Here is a 26,038-nt window from a genome sequence, read left to right as displayed (position 1 = left end):
AACAGCAGGAGTCCGGTTCAGTGAAATGAAAGGAAAGTACTATAATGCCACGTAATTACTGTAGGCTATAATGAGCACTTGTTCAAACAAGTATGTTTAGGAATCCACCAACTCTTAAATATTGAAATTTCACCTGTGTACATATTGTTCTAAGGGTGATAAGGATTTATATAGTCAATGAAAACCTATCTTTAGAAAAGAGAAAATACCTCAAAGCTCAGCAATGCAAAAATATGCATTAAGTAAATGTATATAACAAATTTCAAACCTAAAAGTTGTACTTTCCATATGCCCAAAATTTAAATAGACAATGAGTCCTAAATAAACTAATTTCTTTGTCCTTCCCCTTACCTTATTTTTAGATTTGGGTAGGGGAGCTCAACATATGCTTGGTTGCAGGTACCTATTTGCATTCTGACAGCATTCCCAGTGATGTGAGAGGAGGAAATGGATTTGACTAGAAAAGGGGAGGGAGGTATGGGCAAGATCTGTCTGAAAGCTCTTTGATTTTTTGAACTCACAGGCACGTGCCATATAGGAAGATTCAGAGAGGAGAGGGCTTTGGAGGGGGTAGGATGTGGATCTAGAAGCTTTTAAAATCGAGGAGGACTGAGTGCAGGGGGGCCAGAGTGGGCTAAGAAGTACAGTCTTGCCAGAGGAATAAGAAATATACCCAGAGATTTATCTGGGTAAGTCTGTCCTTTGCCCCATACTAACAATGGGCTGAGTCTGTGTAAAGTCTGATTATCTAATGTCTGCTCCAGAGTTTAGCATATGGTAAGTATGCTGTTAATAAATACTATCATTATTACTATTATTAAATGAATAAATGTAAGTAACTTATTGATTTTGCAGAAGCAAAACCCAGAACTCTAAGAACTTGCAAAATCATTTAGGTAAAATTTTCCCCACAAACCCAGAATGGCTTAGTGGATAGAGCATGGGCCTGGGAGTCTGAAGACCTGGATTCTAATCCCAGCTCTGCCACTTGTCTGCCATATGACCCTGGACACGTCACTTCACTTCTCTAGGCCTCAGTTACCTCATCTGTAAAATGGGGATTAAGACTGTGAGCCCCATGTCTGTGTCTAACCCGAATAGCTTGTATCTACCCCAGCACTTAATAATAATAATGGTATTTGTTAAGCATTTACTATGTGCAATGCACTGTTCTAAAGTATCCTGCACATAATAAACACTTAACAAATATCATAAAAAACCCCACCAGCTCTTCAAATGTCTCCCTCCCCTTGTCTTCCTGTTCCCAAAGCACTGCCAAACTCAGGAATTAAAAATAAACAGATGTCCTCCCTTTACTTCAGTAAATATCATTTATTGGTTGATTGGTTTATCCTTGCTTATGGTGCTTATAAGAATAGATAGTATTAACACAAATGTAGTTTTACATATTAAAGGAGACTGTTTCCGAGGCCCAAAACAACATATAAGTGCAAATAAAACTTTGCATAACAAAGAAGAAATGTAAAGTGAAGAGCTTCTGGAGGAGAAGAAATTTCAGAAATTCTAAACCCTTAATAAGACAGTCAGGGATGCAGGTGTTGTCCTTTTCCCTCACTCTTTCACCTGTGTTTCATTCTGCTTTTATACTGACCTAAAATATTACCTCCGACACTCTTGCAGAAAAGTTCGCTTCTTTTTAATACTGAAAAAATCCTCTAGACTGTAAGCTCATTGTGGCCAGGTAATGTGTCAACTAATTCTTTTATATTGTAGTCACTCAAGTGCTTAGTACAGTGCTCTGCACACAGTAAGAACTCAATAAATACCACTACTTGATTCATTCTTTCACTGAACTTAGAATTCTGGTTCCCCAGCAAAGATGCCCCACTCCACACAGGTGACTTCCAGTTGCAGAAGGGATTCCAGATGTACCTTTTCTGTATCCCGTCCAATCAGTCAATTAAAGGTGTTTATTGAGCCTTATCTTGCAGACAGTATAATAGTACCTGGCTGCCTCCTCCATGATTTGTAGAAGGGAGCAGAAATCTAGTGGCCAGAACATGAGTCTCGAAGACAAGAGACCTGGGTTTTAGTCCCAACTCTGCCCCGACCCACTGGGTGGCCTCAAGCAAGTGACTGAACCTCTTTGTGCCTCAGTTTATTCATCTGCAAAGTGGAGATAATAATACAAGCCTCTCCCTACATCCTAGGAGTGAGATGAGAATAAAATGAGATAATTGAGGTGAAAGTGCTTTGGAAAAACAAAAACACCATACTCATTCAAGGGATTTTTTTTCTCTCCCTGCGGATCCATTATAGTGTTTTCGCCCTTCAGGCTGTAGTTGGGTTATTGTCTGCCTTCTTGGTTCTCTCTGCCATCCATCTCATTATTTTACCTTTCTCTAAGGTAACTTTCCCTCCTCCAGCCCCATTCTATTATATTTTCTCCAACCCAAGATCTTGTTCTCATACAAAAGAAGTCAGAGGACTTGAGTTTTAATTCTGACTCCACCACTTGTCTGCTGTGACCTTGGGGAAGTCACTTAATTTCTGTGTCTTAGTTATTTCATCCTTAAAATGGAGATTAAGACTGTGAGACCTATGTGAGACAGGAACTGGGTCCAACGTGATCATTTTGTATTTACCCCAGTGCTTAGAACAGTGCTTGACACCTGGTAAGCACTTAACAAATGCTATTATTATTATTAAGTTGAATAGATCTCTCCTAGCCCCTCGGCACATATACATATCCATAATTAATTTCAATGTCGGTCTCCCCTTCTAGACTGTGAGCTGTTTGTAAATAGGGAACATAGCTACCAATTCTCTTATACTTTATTCTCCCAAGCACTTAGTTCAGTGCTCTGCACACAATAAGCACTCAATAAATATGATTGATTGCTGGGAGACCCCACAGTGATGCACCCTTGGAAATAATAATATATATTATTATTGGTACTTATTAAGCACTTACAATGTGCCAAGCACTATATTAAGCTCTGGCATAAATGCAAGATAATCAGGTTGGATCCAGTCCCTGTCCCACTTGGGGTTCACAGTCTAACTAGAAGGGAGTCAGATTTAATTCCAGTTTTCCAGATGAGGAAAATGAAGCACAGAGAAGTTAAGGCACTTGCCCAAGGTCACAGAGCAGACAAGTGGCAGAGTCAGAATTAGAACCCAAGTCCCCTGACTACCAGGCCTATGCTCTTTCCACCAGCCCGTGCTGCCTCCCATGAATCCATCTGTTGAAAAAGCTGCTTCAACAGACTGATGGAGAGAGAAGATGGATGAACATAGAAAGGGGGACACATTTGTCTATGCCTTATATTTCTGCTTTACAGCCTGGATGCTGTGAATATAGGCTCTCCATAGCAACCCACCAATAAAGTGTGTCTAGGAAGGTAGATCACACTTAAGCTTATCTTTCTGAGCTTGTAGTAAAATGGTGAAGTAATAGCACTGATATCTCAGAGACAGAGGTGGAGCACAATTCCCTTGAAGGTCCTCAGCATTATTGTGTTAACCATTTCTTTGCAAACCTTAAGCCCTGAGCTGAGGGAACTGGGTATCTGAACTGGATATGAGGTTTGTGGTACTACTAGTTAAAAGAGTTAGGACTCCTTTAATAGAGCCTGGTGGAGTTGCCCTCTCACGACAATAGCAGCAACACTATTGGATGAATAACCTCCTCTAGACTGCAAGCTCTTTGTGGACAAGGAACATGTCTACCAACTCTATTATACTGTACTCTCTGCACACAGTAAGCACTCTAAAAATTCCACTGATTTATTGGTCTTTCAGGATCACAAAATGTCCTTCTCCATACCCTGGACCAAGGAGCAGACCATATGGAAAGCAGCATGGCCTAGTGGAAAAAGCACAGGCCTGGGAGGCAGAGGACCTGGCTTCTAAATCCCAGCTCCACCAGTTGTCTGCTGTGTGACCTTGGGCAAGTCACTTCACATCTCTGTGTCTCAGTTTCCTCATCTGTAAAGTGAGAATTAAATCTTACTCCTCTACATTATTGCTGAATTACAATTTCCAAGAGCTTAGTATGGTGCTTTGTGTACAGTAAGTGCTCAGTAAATATGATTGAATGAATGACTGAATGAAAGCTTAGACTGGGAGTCCGATGAGGGATAGGCACTGTGTCCACTCTGAATATCTTGTACTTAGCACTTAGTACAGTGCTTGGCACATAGTGGGCACTTAACAAGTGCCATTATTATTATCAATTTAAAAGGGTTAAAAACTGAAATGGTTGAAGGAACCCCATCGTAGTGTTATTCCTCAATCCTTAAATTCAGTAAATCAGTAGTATTTATTCAACAATTCCTTTATGCGGAACTCTGTACTATTGCTTGGAAGGATACAATAGAATAAAATAAATATGGGGTTTATTATCCAGCAGGGGAGTTTAGCAGTTAGGTATCATAAACTGCATTTAGTATAGCTTACTCGATACCTAGTAGGAGCCGTGTTTCCGGAAATTTCAGACTTCAAGACAATGAGGCCCAGTGAGCACAGAGAAGTTAAATGAGTTTCCAAAAGTCACACAGCAGACTAGTGGTGGAGTTGAGATTAAAACCCAGGTCCTTCTGACTCCCAGGCTGGTTCTCTATCCACTATGCCACACTCCTTCTCATCTGTTTTAAAGAACTCAATCAGCTCTCTCTCTCTACAACCCAGCTAGCAACTTCATTACTCGAACACAAACCTACTCACTGTGCTTCAGTCTCATCTCTCTTGCTGCTGATCCCTTGCTCACCCCTCCCTCTTTCCTGTAATTCATTCCCCCTCCCACCCTGCAAGCCAGAAGTGTCTTGGGCCAACTGGTAGGTCCGAAGTCCAATAAGCCTGCAGGCATGGCTTCATTTTGGTGAGTGGGTGTGTTGTTTTGGAATGGTGGATATATAACAGCATTCAAAATGGTGGTGATCCCTTTGAATGGATGAGAGCCATCACATCTGGCTTTCTTCCTCTGAATGTTTTCTGGTGGGCATTAGGGAGCAAAGCCAGGCTGTCATACTGACCAAAGAAGTTAGTAGTCAGATACTGAGAAGCAGGGTGGGCTAGTGGAAAGAGCATGGGCTTGGGAGTTAGAGGACCTGGGTTCTAATGCCGACTCTACCACTTATCTCTGCATCTCTTAACTTCTGTGTGCCTCAGTTCCCTCTTCTCCAAAATGGGGAATCAGTACCTGCTTTCTCTTCTTCTTAGACTGTGAGCCCCATAAAGGACGTGATTACCTTGTATCAACCCCATCACTTAGTACTGTAGACTACTATAGAGTTAATAGAAGCAGCCTTGCTTAGTGGAAAGAACCCAGGCGTGGGAGTCAAAGGACACGAGTTCTCATCTCGGCTCTGCCACTTGACTTCTGTGTGACCTTGGGCAAGCCACTTAACTTCTCTGTGCCTCAGTTATCTCAACTGTAAAATGGGGATCAAGACTGTGAGCTCCACGTGGGACAACCTCATTACCTTGTATCTACCCCAGTGCTTAGAACAGTGCTTGGCACATAGTAAGCGCTTAACAAATACCATAATTATTATTATTATTGTTACTATGCTTGGCACACAGTAAGCACTTAACAAATACCAGTATTATTATTATTATACTGAGGCATGAGAAAAATTAATCTGACTCAGAAATCCCAGCAGTGAGGATGCTTCTCTTGTTTATTAGGTTGAAGTTGGACAATTTTGGACCATCAACCTGGATGGAGAGCCAAGAGGTCCCCAGTACCACCTCCTGAGACCAATGAGTGCAGAGTGTAAAGAGTTTCTCTCCTAAAGGAGTGGCCAGAAGCGTCGGGTTGAGGCTGCCAGGGTGCTGAGCAGGGAGAGGGGCTGTGGTACCGAAGGGTTCTCTCGTTCCCAAAGTCCGTAACTGCCTGTGTCGGTCCACTGTGAGGCTGTCTCTTCCCTGGGAAGCAGGCCAAGTTCATGGACACAGTGTGAGTGCTGTTCTTGAATTTGGGTAGAAAAGAAATGTCTAGAACCTCCTGAGAATCCTAAATTCAAAGAAAGGAGATTATTATTATTATTATTATTTTTACATCTCTGAAAATCCATTTTGCCTCGTGTTCAAACCCTGCTTGGACTTACCATAAGAACTCGCTCTGTGGGACTGAGGAATCTCACCCACAGTAATAATAATTGTGATATTTGTTAAGCACGTACTACATGCCAGGCACTGTGCTAAGCACTGGGGTGGATACAAGGAAATCAGGTTGGACACAGTCCCTGTCCCATGTGGGGCTCACACTATCAATCCCCATTTTACAGATTCATTCATTCATTCAATAATATTTATTGATTGCCTACTATGTGCAGAGCACTGTACTAGCGCTTGGAATGTACAATTTGGCAACAGAGACAATCCCTGCCCAATGATGGGCTCACAGTCTAAACAGGGGAGTCAGCAGAGCAAAACAGAACAAAACAAAAAGACAACATTGTCAAAATAAATAGAATCAAGGGGATGTACACCTCATTAACAAAAGAAATGGGTAATAAATACTATATACAAATGAGCACAGTCCTGAGGGGAGGGTAAGGGGGGAGGGGGAGGGGCAGAAGAAGAAGGGGGAGGGGAGGTCAGGAGGAAAGTGAGGTACAGAGAAGTAAAATGACCTGCCTAAAGTCACATGGCAGACAAATGGCAAAGCCAGGATTAGAACCCATGACCATGTTCTATCCACTACACCATTCTGCAAGCTCTGCCTACAGGAGCATGAATGGGATGGCCCAGAAGGCAAGAAGCATTTTCCTGTTGGGAATTGACCATATGCTCATTCCCCTTTTCTCACCTATCCCTTTTTCCATGCTCTTTTTCCTGCCCAATATCCCATCCAACCTTCTTAGTCTCTGGACTGTAAGCTTGCTGTGGGCAGGGAACATATCTACCAACATGGTTATATTGTACTCTCCCAAGTGCTTAGTACATTGCTGTGCACATAGTAAGCACTCAAAATATGGGTGTTTGATTGATTCTTACTCTCTCACACCCTCCCCAACTCTGTTTATGAACTTTGGGCCCTCTTTCTTTTTTCTAATGGTATTCGTTGAGCACTCTGTGCCAGCCACTTTTCTAAGCACTGGGGTAGATAACAAAGTAATCAGGTTGGTGACGCAGTCCATGTCCCACGTGGGGCTCACAGTCTTAATCCCCATTTTACAGATGAGGCACAGAGAAGTGAAGTGACTGGCCCCAGGTCACATAGCAGACAAGTGCAGAGCTGGGATTAGAGCCCAGGTCTTGCTGACTCCCAGACCCGTGCTCTATCCACTAGACCACGCTGCTTCCTACCTTCACGCCCTGCCTACCGGGAGCCCCAAAGCCGCCTCTTGGAGAAAGGATTCAAATCCTTGGTCAATCCCACCCCCAGGACCTCATTCTGATCCTTAATCAGAAGAAGCAAGGCTGCTTTACCTGGAGCCTCCCATCAAATTGCCATCTAAATCTAACCTTCCATCACAGGGCAGGTTCTGGACCCCCAAGAAAACCCACCCAGAGGGGCTGGACAGAAAGGAGAGATGACAAGCTATAGGCCAGGAGTTAGAAGACTCCTATACCCATGGCTCATGGGATTGGACCTCCAAGGGCCAACCTGGGCAGCTGTTTGGCTGAAACTAGCCTGGCTTCAGAACCAGCCACTAACAGGGCAGGTTCCTGGGGACCTATGGGGAGGAATAGGGTGCTTTACCTTTAAATATATATGTGTGTGTGGATATATATGTGTGTGTGTGGATATATAAATATATACATTTATATATCTTGTCTAATGGGGAGAAATCCAGATGGCCCCTAGTCCAGACGTCTGTGTTTTTCACATGCAGCTCTCCCTGGCCACCCCCTTACCCTCCTACCCAAGACTGATAGCTCATTGTGAGTAGGGAATGTGCCTGTTATATTGTTATAGTGTACTCTCCCAAGCACTTACTACGGTGCTCTGTACCCAGTAAATGTTCAATAAATACAATTGACTAAATGACTACTCTTATGACAGAGAAAGTTCCCAGAGGTGGGAATACAATAAATGAAGATGCTTTCTTTACCTGTTTTGTTGTTTGGCAAACTTTCTCTGCTGGTACTGCTGCTGCTAGACCAGAGATTTGGAAAAAGACAAAGAAAAAGCATGAAAATCTCATTTCAAACCAGGTCTCTATTTTTTTCCTCTCAGTGCAAATGCCTTAGGCTCAGCTATAAATATGGAAATGGTAGGCTGCGGCTATATTTGGGGGTGACATCGAATCTAAAAGAGTCTAGGGAAGAGGTCGGAAGCCAAGGAGAAGGAGGAAGACACAGTTAAGCTCTGCCTTCTGCCAAATATGAGTGGGTATTACTCCATCTGCTCCGACCCACTCCCAGGGCATTTGTTTATTTCGTCTGTTGGACAGGCATGGATAATTCTCATGGGCTGGGGGGAAGGCAACTTGAGCATCCAAGTCTAAAGGCAGTACAGCTGATTGGTGCATGCATCAGACCAGCCTTGCGGAGAGCCTCTGCTCCTCCTCCTCCCTTGAGCAGATGGGCCAGGGTAAGGAATGTTGATTGTGTAGTATAGGCTGACCCATCCCCAATAATAATAGTAATAATGTGGTATTTGTTAAGCGCTGTGCCAGACAACGTACTAAGCCTGGGGTGGATACCAGCAGATTGCTTTGGATCTAGTGTTTGTCCCATTTGTCCCTGTTCTACAAATGAGGTACCTGAGGCACAGAGAAGTGAAGTGACTTGCGCGAGGTCACAAAGCAGATGAGTGGCGGAGCTGGCATTAGAACCCTCATCCTCCTGAGTCCCAGGCTATGCTCTATCCACTACCCCATGCTGCTACAGCCCCAGCGCTCACACCATAGGGGACCTTTGACTCTCCAGGAGAACCAGGCTCCAGAGAGCTGCCCCGGTAGGTACACGGGAAAGCAAACTCTGGGGTGCCTAAATCTCCAGCAAGCTAGCCAACCACACCTCCTCCTTCTAGCTCTCTGGAGAGGGAGGTGCCCCCCAACTCTAGTGGCACCCATCAGGAAGGCAGAGGTGGCAATGCAGAGTTTGCCCAGGGCAGGGTTAGTTTAAGAGTGGAATTTCTGCTCTTTAAACAGCCCCCTACATGCCTTCCTCTTCCCCCACACCAAAGGGGCCCCTCGCTAGGATATCTGCCCCAAGCTCCCACCCCCGCAGGGACGCTTTTATGTTCCAGCCTCAGAGGCGCTGTTAATTATGTGTGGGCTGGCACTTTTTGGGTCTACTTCTCTCTGAATGAGACTGGACGCCAGAGCTCCAGGCACTCCCTGTGGAGAGGGGCTGGCAGGAGGGCTGAGTCACCTACCTGACTTGGGACTGGGTGCCCCACTCAGTTCTGAACAACACTTCGCTCTGGGACCTCTTTCTCATAGAGAGCTGGGAGAGGTTGTCGGCTGCTCCCTTCTCCTCTGTGATGATTTGGTTGTGGCCGTCTGAAGAGGAAGACGAGTTGCTTTCCGGCTGCGCGCAGAAGAGATAGAGTGAACTGAGCTGCCGGGCCAGCCGAAAAGAAGCCAGTTTCTCTCCCAAGCCTCTCAGGGGAGGAGAGGACCAGAGCCGCTATTCTGAGAGTAGCGTCTTTTAGACCGCTGAGGCCCCTAGGTTTGCCTTGGGGTGTGTGAGGGGGGCGGGGGGAGAGGGATCCCTTTGCCCACCGCTCACCAGCAACTCAGGAGGTCAACCCCTGTGGCACATTCTCCATTAAAAGAACCCCTGGTTAAGCCCATCTAGGCCTGCAATTCTTTGCCCTTGGGAATGGTGGCCATCCGAGAACTACGTCCAGTTCAAGCCTCCTTAAGTAGCAGTTCCAGAACCTTGAACTGCCTAGGGTCCCAAAAGGGAGAAGACCCTTCCTTAGCAGGCCTATGTACATTTGTACATTCAAGTTTCTATTCATCTTTTTATACTGTTATATATTTGTTCTCCCTCCTCCTCCCACTATTTGCAAATCATTTATGCCTCTGTATCTCCCAGTAAATCGTAAGCTTCTTGAAGGCAGGGACTGTGTCTTGGCTTTTGTTGTGCTCTCTGGTAGGCAGAAGGAAACAATAGGTGTAAGACAACAGGTGCTCCAAAATACCACTGAATCAGTGATTAATCCATATTCTCCCTCTTCATGATATGTATATATAATATGTATAATATATAATTAAAAAATGGTATTTGTTAAGCCCTTACTCTGTGCTGAACACTGTACTAAGTGTTGGGAAGATATAAGATAATCAGTTCAGATACAGTCCCTGTCCTACATGGGGTTCACAGTCTAAGAGGAAGGAAGAACAGAAATTGAATCCCCATTTTACAGATGAGGAAACTGAAGCACCGAGAAGTTGAGTGACTTGCCCAGGGTCATCCAACCGGCATGCCAGATTCTAATTTAGAATCCAGGGTTTTTGATTCCCAGGCCTGGATTCTTTCCACTAGGGCACACTGCTTCTCTGCCCCTGTGGGGGTAGTTGTCTTGTTGCTGCTAGGGCTTCAAGCTCTAACTAGTAAGAACAGGGGATACAATCTAAGGCCTGGAAGTCTGACTCCATCTTGCTAACTGAACAGTCCAGAGAGATGGTGAGAACTATTTTCTCTCCCAAATCTCACCCCAACCATCACACTGCAACTCCCTTCAGTTAACACCAAGGTGATGAATGGAACAATGAACATTAACAACATATTATATTCTCTTAAGTTCTTAGTACAGTGCTCTGCACACAGATAAGTGTTAAATAAATATGATTGATTGAACAGGATTCTTATTTCCCATTCCCAGGCTCCTGGCCTAACCACTCTACCCCCTCACCCATGATCATGTCATAGCTGGTTAACAGATAGCTCAACCTTCATAAGGGACTGGGGGAGAGCCTAGTTACCCGTTCTTTGGGGTCAGAGGAGTTGGGTAATATTCTGGGCACTAGGCAGTAAGGAATGTTGACGTTTGGGTCTTTGGTGGTGAAAGATAGGCCCTTCTGTAGAATTTTCACAAGCCTGGTCCAGAGCCAAAAGACGACATCAGGGTAGTTGGAATGAAGCTTCAGGTAGTAAGTCTTCTCGGTCACCGTTCGGAGTCTCAGAATTTGCTGGGATTTGTCATAGATCAAAAGCTCCACAAACTTCAGTGGGAGGATTCTGGTGGGGAGAGATGATGGTAAAGTAAAGAGGCCCTGCCCCAGAATCAATCTCCAGGAGCAGGAGGAAACCCCGGCCTTTCTTCTCTGACAGGAGGCTACCCCATTTCTAACAGGCCCCTGGTGATAGAGCACCAAGTACTAGGAGCCTCCCTCTCCCTCCTTCATACTTCTGCTTCAGAAGCTTGTTTGAACACCAAAGTTTTCGAATGGGTAATGGGGTAAAGGAAACAAAGCTACCCAGGATAATAGGAGGTCCATTATCCTCTGCCTCCCTAATTGTGGGTGTCCCTCAAGACTTTGCCTGCTTTCCCTTCTCTTCTTACTCAATGCTCATTCCTTCAGGGAGTGCAGTCGCTTCCATAGCTTCCACTACCACCTCTATGAAAACAATTCCCAAACCCACATCGCTGGTCCCGGCCTCTATCCTCTGCAATCCCACATTTCCTCCTCCCTCTAGGTCAGCTCTACATGGATGTCCCGTCAGGACCTCAAGCTCAATATGCCCAAAGCTAAACTCTTCATTTTCCTTCTCAGAGTCTCTCCACCACCTAATGTTCTCGTCACAGTTAATATCACCATGATCTTCCCTGTCTCTGAAGCCCACAGTCATGGTTGGCATTATCCGTAGACTCCTTTCTCTCTTTAGTTCCCCTTATCCAGTCCGTTGCCAAATCCTGTTCATTCTCCCTTCACATTTCCAAAATCTGACCCTTCCTTTCTATCTAAATGGTCACTACTCTGGTACAAAATTTTCTTATCCTGGCTTGACTATGACATCAGTCTCCTTGCTCCCTACCCTCCAGTCTCTCCCTTATTTTTCAATTTTTCACTTGGAAACCTGCATTTTTTTCTAGGAGGTCTTCTGCACACATCTCCCCATTCCTTCAAAACCTCCAATGTTTGCCTACTCTTCTCTGTATCAAGCTGAAAATCCTGATCAGCAGCTTTAAGGCACTCAAATCAGCTCTCTTCTTCCACTCCCTTCTCCCGCCTCAGCCCAGCTCACAAAGTTTGTTCCTCTGAACCTTATTCATTGCTGCTCGTTCTCATCTCTCCTGCCCCTGACTTCATTCTCTTACAATGTTTATACTCTATTTCTTCCTCCAATCTATAATTTATTTTAGCATCTTTCTCCTGCTAGAATATGTTTCTTGGGGTCAAGGATCATGTGTACTAACTCTATTGTAGGGCACAGAGTAGGGCACAGTCACTTAGTCAGTCAACCTTGAGGGCACAGAGTAGGCCCTCAAGGTTGACTGACTAAGTGACTGTGTCTGAATGGAGTGATTCCCCACTAGAGAGGGATGATTTATTTATCCTACATGGAGGCAAAGTTGGTTATGGGGGGTGGGGAAGTAACATGCAGCAAAGGAAGAGGGATAGCAGAAGGAAGCTTCATGCAGGAAGCTCATAAAGGAGGAGTCAAGATTACACTTGGAGAAAAGCTATGAAGAGAGACAACTTGCATGAAGGTAAGATATTGAGGAGGCTCTGATCACATGTATCATGGCTATCTCATCTGACTTCCCAGGGGTTAATGGTAAAAGAAAAAAAATGTGCTGGCGGGCTCCATTTCCCTTTAAATCAGTGAGGGAACATTTCCTGGTTGGGGTCATAGTTGAGTGATTAGGGGGTGGGGGGCAGGGAGGAGAGCACTAATCTAGACTAGGTGTCTACCCTGACTCCAGTCACCCCTTCCCTCCCCCGTCTTATTTCCATTACCCTTCTTGACCCCTCCTCCTCTGGCTCACCAGTAGCTCTGACTGGATCCCTGTGCTTTGTCCTTCTGAGTCGGCTGGACCGCCGAGATGCCACTGCTCGGGCCCCCTGTCCTCCCGTCTCTCACACTCTTTTCCTTACCTATTGAGGTTGATGTTGGGCGTCCCCGATGATTGGTCCTTCCTGGGGAACTCTTCCTGGGGCCTGGTGATCTCAGCCATCAGGAGGATGTTAGGGAGTGGCAGACTGGGCACAGTGGAGGTCACCCCGAGGGTTATTAACTTATCTGCGTCTCGGACGGGCACCCAGTTCTCGAGCTTCATGACCTGCAATTTGCGGCCCCGGAGGTTAGCATCGGAGATGAGGCTCAAGAGGTAGCATCTACCATGTTGGCGGGGGAGGTACCATTAGAGTCTCCTGATTCTAAAGCTGGGTCAACTACATTAAGTTATCTAGATAACTCGGGCCTTCAAATTATACCTTAGCCTGAATTATCCAACAATCTTCTCACCTGGTTGTGCAACCTGATGCGGAGGAACTCCAGGCTCAGGGCAAAGCAGTTAATCATTGGGAAAGTCAGAATTCTCAGTGTGGTTTAGTAGAAAGCACATGGGACTGGGAGTCAGCTCTGGCTCCTGGTCCCAGCTCCACTGTTTGGCTGTTGTGTGGCCTTGGGCAAGTCATAGCTTCTCTATACCTCTGTTAGCTCTTGGGGATAAGACACCAGTTCTCCTTTCCCCTTAGACTATAAGCCCCAGATAGGACAAGGATTCCATCCAATCTGCTTATATTGTGTTTACAGCAGTGCTTGGCACATAGAAAGTGCTTAAGAAACATCACTAGTATTATTACTGACGTGCCTTTTTCCCCTACCCCTCCACCAAAACAATCCTGAGCAAAACCTAAGCCAGCGGGCAAGGGTTCCCATGCTGTTAAGAAGGGAAGAGCAATAGTGTTCTCTTTCCTCGGTTTCCTTCCGGTGGAGGACCTCTAATTGGGAGGGAGGGCAGTGACCCTGGTGGCAAAAAGGGAGTAAATAAGAGGGAGGGGAGAAAAGGAACTAAGAAAAGAGGAGAAGGCAGGGCTCCACAATCAGACTCCTTCACCATCCCTAACCCCCAGCCCTTTAAATGGCCTCTTTGGTTCTCCCCCTCCTTTAAGAGCATAATGAAAGCTGTTCCTGAGTCAGAGCAACAGTTCTTTCTGCTTAGGGTTCTGTCTCCAACAGCAGTCATTGCACCAGGTAATGATTCCCATCATGGACATTATGAGGGCAAAAGATTAAGGCACACTGTTCACACTCTTTCTCCTAATCCATCACAGACCACTTGCCCATGATCTGATCCAAATTTATCTTGGATCTTGTACTGCAACTTCCTCTGGGAACAGGTTGCCTGCCTCTTCCTAAGGGAAGTAACCCTTCCTTGTGAAAACAGAAGTTACTTCAGACTTGATCGTCTCTAAAGGACTCCTGGCCTTCCCTTCCTATGGGTTTCAGGGGACCCTCTCTTCCTCTCTTCTAGGCAAGGTGATTTGAGGGGAGAGGAATCTGGCTTGGCCAGGCAAGATGGGCAACTGTACCTGGGTGAAGTTGCTTTCAAACACGACCGAATTGGGGAACAGGTTGTAGTCTGGAGAATGAAGTAGCTGGGAGAGCAGCCCTCCTTCCACTCCCAGTGCTTCTCCACTGTCCAGCTCCACTCCAAGGATTTCTCCAACTTCCAACTCCCTAGCCCCAGCCTCAAAACTGCTACATTCTGCCATGGGATCCAGGGCAGAGCAGGCTCAACAGCATCTCATAGCTCCGAGGGTCTTCCTGGCCCCTCCATTGCAGTTTTCCAGCTGGGGCCAATGTGACCATGCCTCTGGACAGAGGCAAGGCCTACCAACAAGCCCCCTGACCCTCCTAGGCTGCCTATGCAGCACAAGGATGGCCTGCGTGCTCACAATGCCTAACAGGTGACCTCACTGAGGGGCAGCTAATACCTAACAACCTCCACACCCCATGGGGATAAGGCTGAGACTCCTGATGCGATGTGGCCTAGTGAAAGAACACTGGACTGGGACGCAGGAGACCTGCGTTCTAATCCTGGATCCCCCTGGATCCCCAACTGCTGTCTCAGTTTCTTCTTCTTTAAAACAGAAATTAAATACCTGTTGTCCCTTCCCACTAGGCTATATGCCCTAAGAGGAACAGATGCTGTCTCTGAACTGATTATATCTACTCTAGCCCACAGTAAACATTAAAATACCACATTATGACTAGGGCTTGGCCCAGGTTAGTAGCTGTTGGAGGGGAAGGATGGGAGGAGAAAGGGTGGATCCAGATATGTTATAACCACCAGGATGATTTCACAGTAGATTGAATGTGAGCAGTGAAAGGCATTAAGGAGTCCAGTTTAATGAAATAAAACAAAGGCACTATATAGCCTTGTAATTACCTTAGGAATTAATGAAATAGGGAGCTCCTGGTGATGGAGGATTGGGGGGGGGAGAAGGGGGAGCTAAGGACTGGAGAAAAGAGGATTCATTCTGTTTTAGCCTTATTGAGTCTGATGTGCCGGTGGGATAGCCAAATAGAGATGTCCGGGTTTGCCCGTGAGATGTGAAGTTGGGGCTAGAGAGATGGGTTTGGGAGTTATCTGTATAGAGAAGGAGGCTGAAGGTAGAAGGATGAGCCCTCCCTGGGAAAGAATAATTTGAGGCCTGAGAATACCGCTTATGGCAATCAACTGAGAATTCAGAAGTTCCCAGACAGTTAAGGTTAAGTGATAGATCTTCATAGGGGAGACAATTTTGGCTAGAAGATCGCTTCCCAGATATGCCAGAGTTCCAAGAGAGCTCCTGCCCTGGATCCACTGAAGTTATAAGTGCCAATGTCACTTCTTAATACCAATGTCCCCTTGCATCTTGGGCCTGGTTTGGCAGTGCTAAAACCTTGAATGCACAATCAGTCAAGGGATGTAGAGATTCCATTCTGACTCAAGTAATTCCACTAGGTGGCCCCACAGCTCATGCACTGAGCCCACTAAAGGTGGGATTCCCGATTCATGTTTCCTAAGGCCTGGGGACTTTCCATAGTCTTCTTTAATGGGTTTTCCCCCCCATCCTGCCCCCCAACTGCCTATATAAAAAGGGGTTGGCTGGCTTGAGGCTAATATTTGTGAAAGGGGAAAAAGATGGAATCCTTAGCCTCATCAACAGTTGCCACCAGGAGATGGGCTGGCAGGGTGGAGGAAAGCTAGTGTGTTCTAGTGGTATGGAAGAAAGGATTCCTAGAATTAACTCCCAGTGTCCCAGGATCCCAAATAATACAATTAAGCCAACAGTAGAACCATTGCAAAGAGCACATCCATCTTTATTGCTTTAGAAAACAGTCAGTGGTCCCCAACCCACCCCCAGGAGTCCCTAGACATTCAGCCTCCATTCCCCTTTAACTGTACCCAACCCCCATCCCTCAACAACAGATGGAGCTCCTGCCCCTTCCCCTCCACCCCCCCACCCTTCTGAGAGGGGGCAGGGACCATCTGCCCACATTAAAACCTCAAGAACAGAGCTCCTCAGTCACCAGTTTCCTGCACAGATCTCAATCCTGACCGACATATATCCCCCTCCCCACAAGAAAGGGGGAGGGTCTGTCCATGATCCCTACTGGTAAGCGTGGAGGTTGTGGCCGTATTCAGAAGCCTGGGCCTCTACAGCTCCTAGCAGCCTGCAGGAACAGCTGTTCACAAGTGACAATTCTGGGGACGGGGGTCCTGTGCCTACCCCAACACCCGCTGCCAGAAGCAAAGTCATGTAACAGGGTTCCCTGTCATAGACTATATGATTTTTTAGACTCTACCAACCCCACTCCAGGATGGAAATACCCATTCTGACATTTCACGTAAAGTCATCTGCATGCCTACAACAGCACAGATAACTTTTCCCTCCTTAGAGAGAACCGCACGATACTCCATTCCGAAGAAGGGAGAAAGGAATGGGGGGTTGGGAGATGAAGGAAAGATTTTTAGGGTAAGGCAATGTCCATACCCAACTCCCTCCCAGTCTTAATGGTCCCCACAACGAGTCTTTCCCTTTCCGAGTGTCATGGAAGAGTCAGATAGGTTAAGGAGATTCAGGAAGAGGCAGGTGTAGTTTCCTGGTCGGGAGCTCTTCTGCTTGTGTTGGCCACTAGCCTGATAACCAGCTTCCAGGAACAGATCCATCTGGCAGTCTGCAGTTAAGTCCTAGAACCATGTACAGTTAGTTCCAAGCAGCCTGCTTACAGATACTGGCCCACCGTTTTGGTCCGAAGAGGCCGTTCTTCGGGGAGCCCCTTGGGTGGGGTTGCCCCTGTTTGGCCAGTGAAGTGTCGTCCCTCCAGAAGACCCCCCAAGCACTCCATAAATCCAAAGAACATGGAGAGCAGGGCCAGCAGTGTGCCTAGCAGGTAGAGGCTCAACACAGGCTTCATGGTAGCAAGAATCCCAGCTCTGCCACTCATCAAGAAGCAAGGTCAAAGCGGACCTCTCAGATGGGGTCTTCTAAGCCTGAGAGGAACAAACAGCAAAAATACAGTCACAAGACTCCTCCTGTACTATCTATCCGTCAGTGTTTTGTTTTTCAAATGGTATTTGTTAAGTGCTTGCTATGTGCCAGGCATTTGTAGTAAGCACCGGAGTAGGTTCATGTTAATCAGGTTAGACACAGTCTCCATCCCACATGGGGCTCAATCTTATTCCCCATTTTATAGATGAGGTAACGGACACAGAAGTTAAATGACTCAGAAAGAGTTCAATAAATACAATTGAATGAAGTGACTTGCCCAAGTTCACAAAGCAGAGAAGTGGTAGAGGCAGGATTAGAACCCAGGTCCTTCCGACTCCCAGGTTCATGCTCTATCCATGCTGCTAAGCCAAGCTGCTTCTCTTGAGCACTTAGTATCTACTAAGCACTTGGGAAAGTACAATATAACAGGTTAGAAGGGGGAATACTGTGTCACTCCAACCTGAAGGAGTTGATAGTTCAGTAAATGTTATTTGAGGACAGAGCACTTTATTAAGCACTTGGGAGAATGCAGCACAACCATGTTGGTTAGACAAGGTCCCTGTCCACCAAGAGTTTACAGTCTAGTGGGGCTGTAAACTGAATGCTATAATACTTCTGAAGGTTAATTCCCAAAGCCTATTAAAACCAGCCACCTACACCTTAGGGCGTAGAATAGAGCACCCAAGAAAGGATTGATTTCCCCTCCAGAATTGGGTATAGTGAGCTCCAATCAATCCATAGATTTATGGAGCACTATTCGCCAAGCATTTTTACTAACTGTGCTTGGGAGTAAACAAGGAGTTAATCTAGTGGACTGCAGGTTACTAACAGTTTAGCTCCAGCAAATCTCAAAATTGAGTTTCTCTAGAAAGCCTATAAAAAATAAAAATCAAACATGTTTCCCTCATTCCTCTAACCCTGACGGGGTGTAGAAATTCACTCTTCCTCCCCTGGAATAGCTTTTACAGGAGCAGGGGGAAGAAGCAGCAAGTACCAAACTGCTCTTGTCCCCCAGCCCCATAGGACTGCCTGTAAGCCCCGGGTGGGAAAGGGATAGTGTCCAATCTGATTATCGTTTAGCACAGGGCTTGGCATATACTAAGGGCTTAACAAATGCTATTATTACTATAACTTATCAACACAGACTGGCCTTAGGACCACTCGATCTCTCTACTGCCAGGGATGCGTTTATTATTATTCAGAGTAAGCACTCAAATACGACTGAATGAATGGTTCTGAAGCTTCAAACTAAATGGCGGGAACAGTGAGAATTTGGAGCCCGCCCGGCCCCCGCGCAGTAACGGGACACCGCAGGCTCGGAGCGGGGGGGGGGGGGGGGGAGGATCTGGGTCTGGAGTAGTTTAGGGAGGAAGAGGCCTCATTACGGGGCAGAGAGAAACGAAGCTCATCTGTAAAAATGGGAATTAAGACTCTGAGCCCTATGTGGAGCAGGGACAGTCCTCAACTGGGTTATCTTATAACTACCCTACGCTGTGCTTTGCACATAGTAAGAGCTTAATAGCACTGGAACGGTGCCTGGCCCACAAATGCTTAAAACGCTTTAAAACACACAAACAAAAAACTAAACAAGGGTCCTCTGGACTTCTGCAGCTGCCAAGGCCTTTTTTCATATAACAACGATGATGGTATTTGTTACGCACTTACTATATGTCACACTGTACTAAGTGCTAGCCCTGTCCCACATGGGGCTCACCTAACAATAATAATATTAATGGTATTTGTTAAAGGTTTACTATGTGTGAGGCACTGTACTAAGCGCTGGAGTTGATACAAGATAGTAGGGTTGGACGCAGTCCCTGTACCACAGGGGGTTCACATAATAATAATAATTGTACTTGGTAAACGCTTACTATGTGCCACTGAATGAATGTGCCAGGCACTGTACTAAACGCTGCGTTGGATACAAGCAAATCCGGCATAATCCCCGGAGTTTCCAAAGAGGCGTCTCGGGCCAGGGCTCCCCAACAGGAGGGATTCATGGAGTAAATCCGGGTCAGAAGACCCCACCCACTCCCCCCGAGCGGAGCCTCGAGGAGGAAAGGAAGGGGGGCGAGCGGAGAAACTTGGGCTCGGTTCATTCATTCATTCAGTCGTATTTATTGAGCGCTTACTGTGTGCAGACCACCGTACTAAGCGCTTTGGAAAGTACAATTCAGCAACAAAGAGAGACAGACAATCCCTGCCCAACAACGGGCTCGCAGTCTACAAGGGGGAGACAGACAACAAGACAAAATAGCATCAATATAAGTAAATAGAACTAGAGAGATACACACATTATTAACAAAATAGAATAACAGATACGTATGATTATGTTGTCTTCTTTTTCTTTCGTTCTGCTTGGCTCTGCCGTCTGTCTCCCCCGATTAGACAGTGAGCCCGTCACTGGGCAGGGATGGTCTCTATCTGTTGCCGCATTGTCCATTCCAAGCGCTTAGTACAGTGGTCTGCACATAGTAAGCGCTCAATAAATACTTTTGAATGAATATGTACACACCAGTGCTGCGGGGAGGGGGGTAGAGCAGAGGGAGGGAGTGGGAGCGATGAGCAGGGGCAGAGGAAAAAGCGGGGGGGGCTCAGTCTGGGTATTCATTCATTCAGTAGTATTTATTGAGCGCTATGTGCTGAGCACTGTACTAAGCGCTTGGAGTGTACAAATCGGAAACAGAGATAGTCCCTGCCTGGAAAGAGCACGGGCTTTAGACTCAGAGGTCATGAGTTCGAATCCCACTCTGCCACTTGTCAGCTGTGTGACTGTGGGCAAGTCACTTCACTTCTCTGTGCCTCAGTTACCTCATCTGCAAAATGGGGATTAAGACTGGGAGCCCCACGTGGGACAACCTGATTCCCCTGTGTCTACCCCAGCGCTTAGAACAGTGGTCTGCACCTAGTAAGCGCTTAACAAATACCAACATTATTATTATTATTATTAGTCGGGGGAGACGGACAGACAAGAACAATAAATAGAATCCAGGGGATCCCATCGTATTTATTGAGCGCTTACGGTGTGCAAAGCACCGCACTAAGCGCTTGGAAAGTACAATTCGGGGGAGGAAGGGGCCCGGGGCTTGGCCTGCGGTAGCCAGGGACAGGTAACTCACCTGGGCAGGTAGGCCGCAGGGGTCCGACGGTAGGTCGAGCGGACGCCCCCGAAAGTGGGCAGCTCGGCTTAGGGGGCACCGACCGTCCCGGGACAACAGGGCGCTCCGGCTTTTAAAAGGGGCCCTGAAGCCCCGCCCCCTTGGAGCCCGAAGCCCCGCCCCTTAAAGAGACAGGCACCCGCACACGTGAAGACGAGTTTCTAATAATAATAATAATGTTGGTATTTGTTAAGCGCTTACTATGTGCCGAGCACTGTTCTAAGCGCTGGGGTAGACATAGGGGAATCAGGTTGTCCCACGTGGGGCTCACAGTCTTAATCCCCATTTTACAGATGAGGGAACTGAGGCACAGAGAAGTTAAGTGACTTGCCCACAGTCACACAGCCGACAAGTGGCAGAGCTGGGATTCGAACTCATGAGCCCTGACTCCAAAGCCCGTGCTCTTTCCACTGAGCCACGCTGCTGCTCGATTCCAATATATTCTAATAATATTCATTCATTCAATCGTATTTACTGAGAGCTTACTGTGTGCAGAGAACTGTACTAGAGAATTGCTGTATTAGAGAAGCAGCGTGGCTCAGCGGAAAGAGCGCGGGCTTGGGAGTCAGAGGTCATGGGTTCGAATCCCGGCTCTGCCACATAATAATGATGTTGGTATTTGTTAAGCGCTTACTATGTGCAGAGCACTGTTCTAAGCGCTGGGGTTGACACAGGGGAATCAGGTTGTCCCACGTGGGGCTCACAGTCTTAATCCCCATTTTACAGATGAGGGAACTGAGGCACGGAGAAGTAATAATAATAATGTTGGTATTTGTTAAGCGCTTACTATGTGCAGAGCACTGTTCTAAGCGCTGGGGTAAACACAGGGGAATCAGGTTGTCCCACATGGGGCTCACAGTCTTAATCCCCATTTTACAGATGAGGGAACTGAGGCCCAGAGAAGTGAAGTGACTTGCCCACAGTCACACAGCTGACAAGTGGCAGAGCCGGGATTCGGAGCCATGACCTCTGACTCCAAAGCCCGTGCTCTTTCCACTGAGACACGCTGCTTTGTGACTGTGGGCACGTCACTTCACTTCTCTGGGCCTCAGTGACCTCATCTGTAAAATGGGGATTAACTGTGAGCCTCACGTGGGATAACCTGATGACCCTGTATCTACCCCAGCGCTTAGAACAGTGCTCTGCACATAGTAAGCGCTTAACAAATACCAACATTATTATTATTATTAATAAGGGCTTGGAAAGTACAATTCAGCAACAGAGACAACCCCTACCCAACAACGGATGTAGAAGGGGGGGAGACAGATAAAACAAATAAGGATGATAATAATAAAATAATGTTGGTATTTGTTAAGCGCTTACTATGTGCAGAGCACTGTTCTAAGCGCTGGAGTAGATACAGGGTAATCAGATTGTCCCACATGAGACAGTCTTAATTCCCATTTGACAGATGAGGAAACTGAGGCACAGAGAAGTTAAGTGACTTGCCCACAGTCACACAGCTGACCAGTGGAAGAGCCGGGATTCAAACCCATGACCTCTGACTCCCAAGTCTAATCGTATTTACTGAGAGCTTACTGTGTGCAGAGCACTGTACTAAGTGCTTGGAAAGTACAATTCAGCAACAGAGACAACCCCTACCCAACAACGGATGTAGGAGGGGAGAGAGAGAGAGACAACAAAACAGAACAAAACAAGTAAGGATGACGGTTGTGAAGCACTTACTATATGCCAAACACTGTTCTAAGCGCTGGGGAACATACATGGTTATATCAGGTTGTCCCAGGTGGGGGTCACAGTCTTAATCCTCATTTTACAGATGAGGTAACTGAAGTACAGAGGGTGATGATGATGAAGATGATATTTGTTAAGTGCTTACTATGTGCCAAGCACTGTTCTAAGCACTGGGAGACATACAAGGTAAGTGACTTGCCCAAAGTCACACAGCTGATAAGTGCCGAAGCTGGGATTAGAACCCATGACCTCTGACTCCCAAGCCCATGCTCCTCCACTAAAACACGCTACTTCCCCTATAATAATAATAATTGTGGTATCCGTTAAGCACTTACTATGTGCCAGACACTATACTAAGCGCTGGGGTGGATACAAGCAAGTCGGGTTAGACACAGCCCATGTCCCATGTGGGGGCTCACTTTTTAATCCCCATTTTACAGATGAGGTCACTGAGGCCCAGAGAAGTGAAGTGACTTGCCCACAGTCACCCAGCTGACAAGTGGCAGAATCGGCATTAGAACCCATGACCTTCTGACTTCCAAGCCCGGGCTCTATCCATTATGCCATGCTGCTCTCGGTGGGGAATGGTGGTGGGTGTGGAGCCTTATGTGATTTATTCATTCATTCAATAGTATTTATTGAGTACTTACTGTGTTCAGAGCACTGTACTAAGAGCTTGGAAAATACAATTTGGCAATAAAGAGAGACAATCCCTGCCCATATGGGGCTTACAGTCTAGAAAGGGGGCGGGTGGGGATAAAATCAAAACAAGTAAACAGGCATCAATTTAAATAAAATAGAATTATAGATATATACTTAAGTGCTGTGGGGCGGGGAAGGGAGAATAAAGGTTTGATAATAAAGGTATTGATCGCTAACTATGTGCCAAGCGTTGTGTTAAGTACAATCAGGTCAGACACAATCCTTGTCCCAAATGGGACTCACAGTCGAGAGGGGAGGGGAGAGGGAGGGAAGACGTGTATTAACATGTGTATTAACAGAAAACTGGGGCAGAGACAGAGGAGTTGAGTGACTTGTTCAAGATTCTGATGATGGTATCTGTTAAGCATTTACAATGTGCCAAGCACTGTTCTAAGCACTGGAGTGGATACAAGCTAATAAGGTTGTTCCACATGGGGCTCGAAGTCTTTTATCCCCATTTTATAGATGAGGGAACTGAGATTGCACAGCAGGTTAGAGGCAGAGCCAGGGTTAGAAGAAAAGACTCCAGTTTCCCATTCCTTTTTTTTTTTCCTGTAGGATAGGCTGCTTCTCTGTATAAGTACCAGGAGCTTCTCCTGAGGGAAGGGAAAAGGAGGTCATGAAAGGAAAAGAAAATGTGAGAACATACAGGTTCGTGGCTTTCATTGACTATCCCTATTTTGGGGAAACTGAGGCCCAGGGAAAAAACTTTATTTAAACCCCAGGGCTCCGAGGCTCTTGGTTTCAGCATCAAGCATAAATCCTCTCAAATTTCCTCTTGTAGACAGGCCATATTGGGTTCACCAAGCTTCATAAAGCTTCAGTGGCAAATGGGGCAGTCACTGACTGCCCTCTGAATATCAGACAAGGAGACACATATGATATCAAACATGTATCATGAACTACACCAATTTCATGTGATTCTAGAATGCTCCAGCTGGGAAACTCTCTGAACTCAAAAGGTCAGTGTGACATCTGGTGCAGAACCAGAGTTAGGGAGCTTGATGGCAGGAGCCAAACTGAAGGGAGGCTCAGCACCAAAAATATATATATAAAAAGAATAGCATAAAAGCATCTGGTGCTGGATTAGAACAGGAGACAAGCTACCTGAAAACTGGGCTGTTCTGTATAATGCCGGTATAATACCCTAGTGCCAAGTCAGGTGGAATCAATTAAAGTGCAGTTCCTGGCTCAGTTTCTTTTGTGTTGGAGTGCTTAGAAGAGTGCTCTGCATACACTAAGCGCTCAGTAAGTACTATTGATCGATTGATTCTGGGGCTCTGCTTTTAGATGGAGAAAGGCATGACAACAGATTTAGGACAGCAGGGTTCAACAGCCTTAGTGAAGGTACACCTCCTCCAAGAAGCCTTCCCAGATGAAGCTCCCAGTTTCCTCTTCTCCCACTCCCTTCTGCTTCACCCTAACTTGTTCCCTTTGTTCTTCCCCCTTCCCATTCCCACAGCTCTTATGTACGTATCTGTAATTTCTTTATTTGTATTGATGTCTATCTCCACCCCTCTTTCTAGACTGTAAGCTCTTTGGGTGCAGGGAACGTGTCTGTTTACTGTTGTAGTATACTCTCCCAAAGGCCTAGTACCGTGCTCTTCACACACTAAGTGCTCGATAAATACAATTGAACAGCCAGTTTTAAACATCTAATTAACTGACAACATTTCCCTTTTCCCCCACCATTTTGCCCAACTGACACCCTGTTAGAGTGGAAGGGAGAGGTGGGTTTCTCTACAGCTGAGCTATCTGAGCTACAAATCAGGACATTCAATACCAGAGCTAGCTAAATGCACTGACCTCTGACCCACTCTGAGCCAGTCCTGCTCAGAGTCAGGCCAAACCCAGAAAATCAAGAAAGTTACTCACACCTTCCCCATTTTTTGTGGTTTTAATTAGCCGTCTAGGAAGTGCAATTAGAGAATACAGAAAGAGGGAGCCTTATATAGAACCGAAGGAAGCAGGAATACAGAGAGGGTTATACAGTGAGGCAGAATCCCAGATCTTATTAATAATTCTGGCTTTCCACTCTGTGCCCTATTGTGGCTATGGGACAGCTGAAAAGGAAAAAATGGAAAACAATAGCAGCCCCTAAGGTCCCCTTTGTCCCCCTATGAGAAAGGAACAGCTGGAGTTCTCAGGGAGAAAATGAGGAGTGCTCCAGCAGTAAGGATAGGGAAGAGGGGAGCCAGCTGGGAAGGTCCCAGAATCTATGATAAAATAGTTGTGGTATTTAGTTAAGCGCTTCCGCCACTTGTCTGCTGTGTGACCTTGGGCAAGTTACTTAACTTCTCTATACCTCAGTTACCTCATCTGTAAAATGGGGATTAAAAGTGTGAGTCCCATGTGGGACAACCTGATTATCCTGTGTCTACCCCAGCACTTAGAACAGGGCTTGGCACATAGTAAGCACTTAACAAAGACCACCATTATTATTATTAGTAGTAGTAGGTGCGAGGCATGGTACTAACTGCTGGGGTGGATACAACCAAATTGGGTTCGACTCAGACCTTGTCCCGCATGGGGCTCGCGGTCTCAGTCCCCATTTTCCAGGTGAGGTAACTGAGGCACAGAGACATTAAGTGACTTGCCCAGGGCCATACAACAGAGAAGTGGCAGAGCCAAAATTAGGACCCATGACCTTCTGACTCCCAGGTCTGTGTTCTACCCACTATACCATGAGAAGGGGTTGGGGAAGGTGGGAGGAGGGAGTGGGAGGGGAGGATGGGAGAAAGTCAAATTTCCCAGTGACCTTTCGCCTACTTCTCTGGTCTGGCTAGGGAAGAGACTAGGAGAGGGGGCCAGCAAAGAGAGACTGGGGGAAGGGAGCAAATGAGGACGTGACTGAGAGCAGGCAGAGAGAGTGGGGGCGGGGGGCAAGTGGGAAGGGCTTTCCCTTGACTCCCCCCTTTGAGGGGAGTTACCAACTCCTTCTCATTACTTTGCATTCAGAAGAGGCTGCCAAAGTCCCTTAGCTGCCTTCCTTCCCTCCTATTCAAGCACAAAAGCCACTAGGGAGAGAGGATTTCAGTCAATCGATGGCATTTATTGAGTGTCTGCACTGTATGTACTAAGCACTGGAGAGTACAATAGAGCTTAAAATCTAGTCGGGGA

The 26,038-nt window shown here is 46.4% G+C and overlaps 1 protein-coding gene across 1 annotated transcript; it reads right to left on the bottom strand.

Moving 5' to 3' along the window:
• Window positions 1–5,643: 5,643 nt before the first annotated feature.
• LOC100078167 (protein FAM71F2-like) lies at window positions 5,644–14,760 on the bottom strand. The gene is made up of 6 exons (XM_029072976.2): window positions 14,415–14,760; window positions 12,975–13,159; window positions 10,857–11,112; window positions 9,299–9,453; window positions 8,028–8,071; window positions 5,644–5,980 (listed from the first exon to the last, which is right to left on the bottom strand). Exons 1-6 carry the CDS (start codon window positions 14,595–14,597, stop codon window positions 5,757–5,759), a joined length of 1,047 nt encoding a protein of 348 aa, XP_028928809.1. The 5' UTR covers window positions 14,598–14,760; the 3' UTR covers window positions 5,644–5,756.
• Window positions 14,761–26,038: the final 11,278 nt, after the last annotated feature.

This window comes from Ornithorhynchus anatinus, chromosome 10, assembly GCF_004115215.2.
Source record: "Ornithorhynchus anatinus isolate Pmale09 chromosome 10, mOrnAna1.pri.v4, whole genome shotgun sequence".
NCBI lineage: Eukaryota > Metazoa > Chordata > Mammalia > Monotremata > Ornithorhynchidae > Ornithorhynchus > Ornithorhynchus anatinus.
This window is presented reverse-complemented; position numbering and strand designations above follow the sequence as displayed.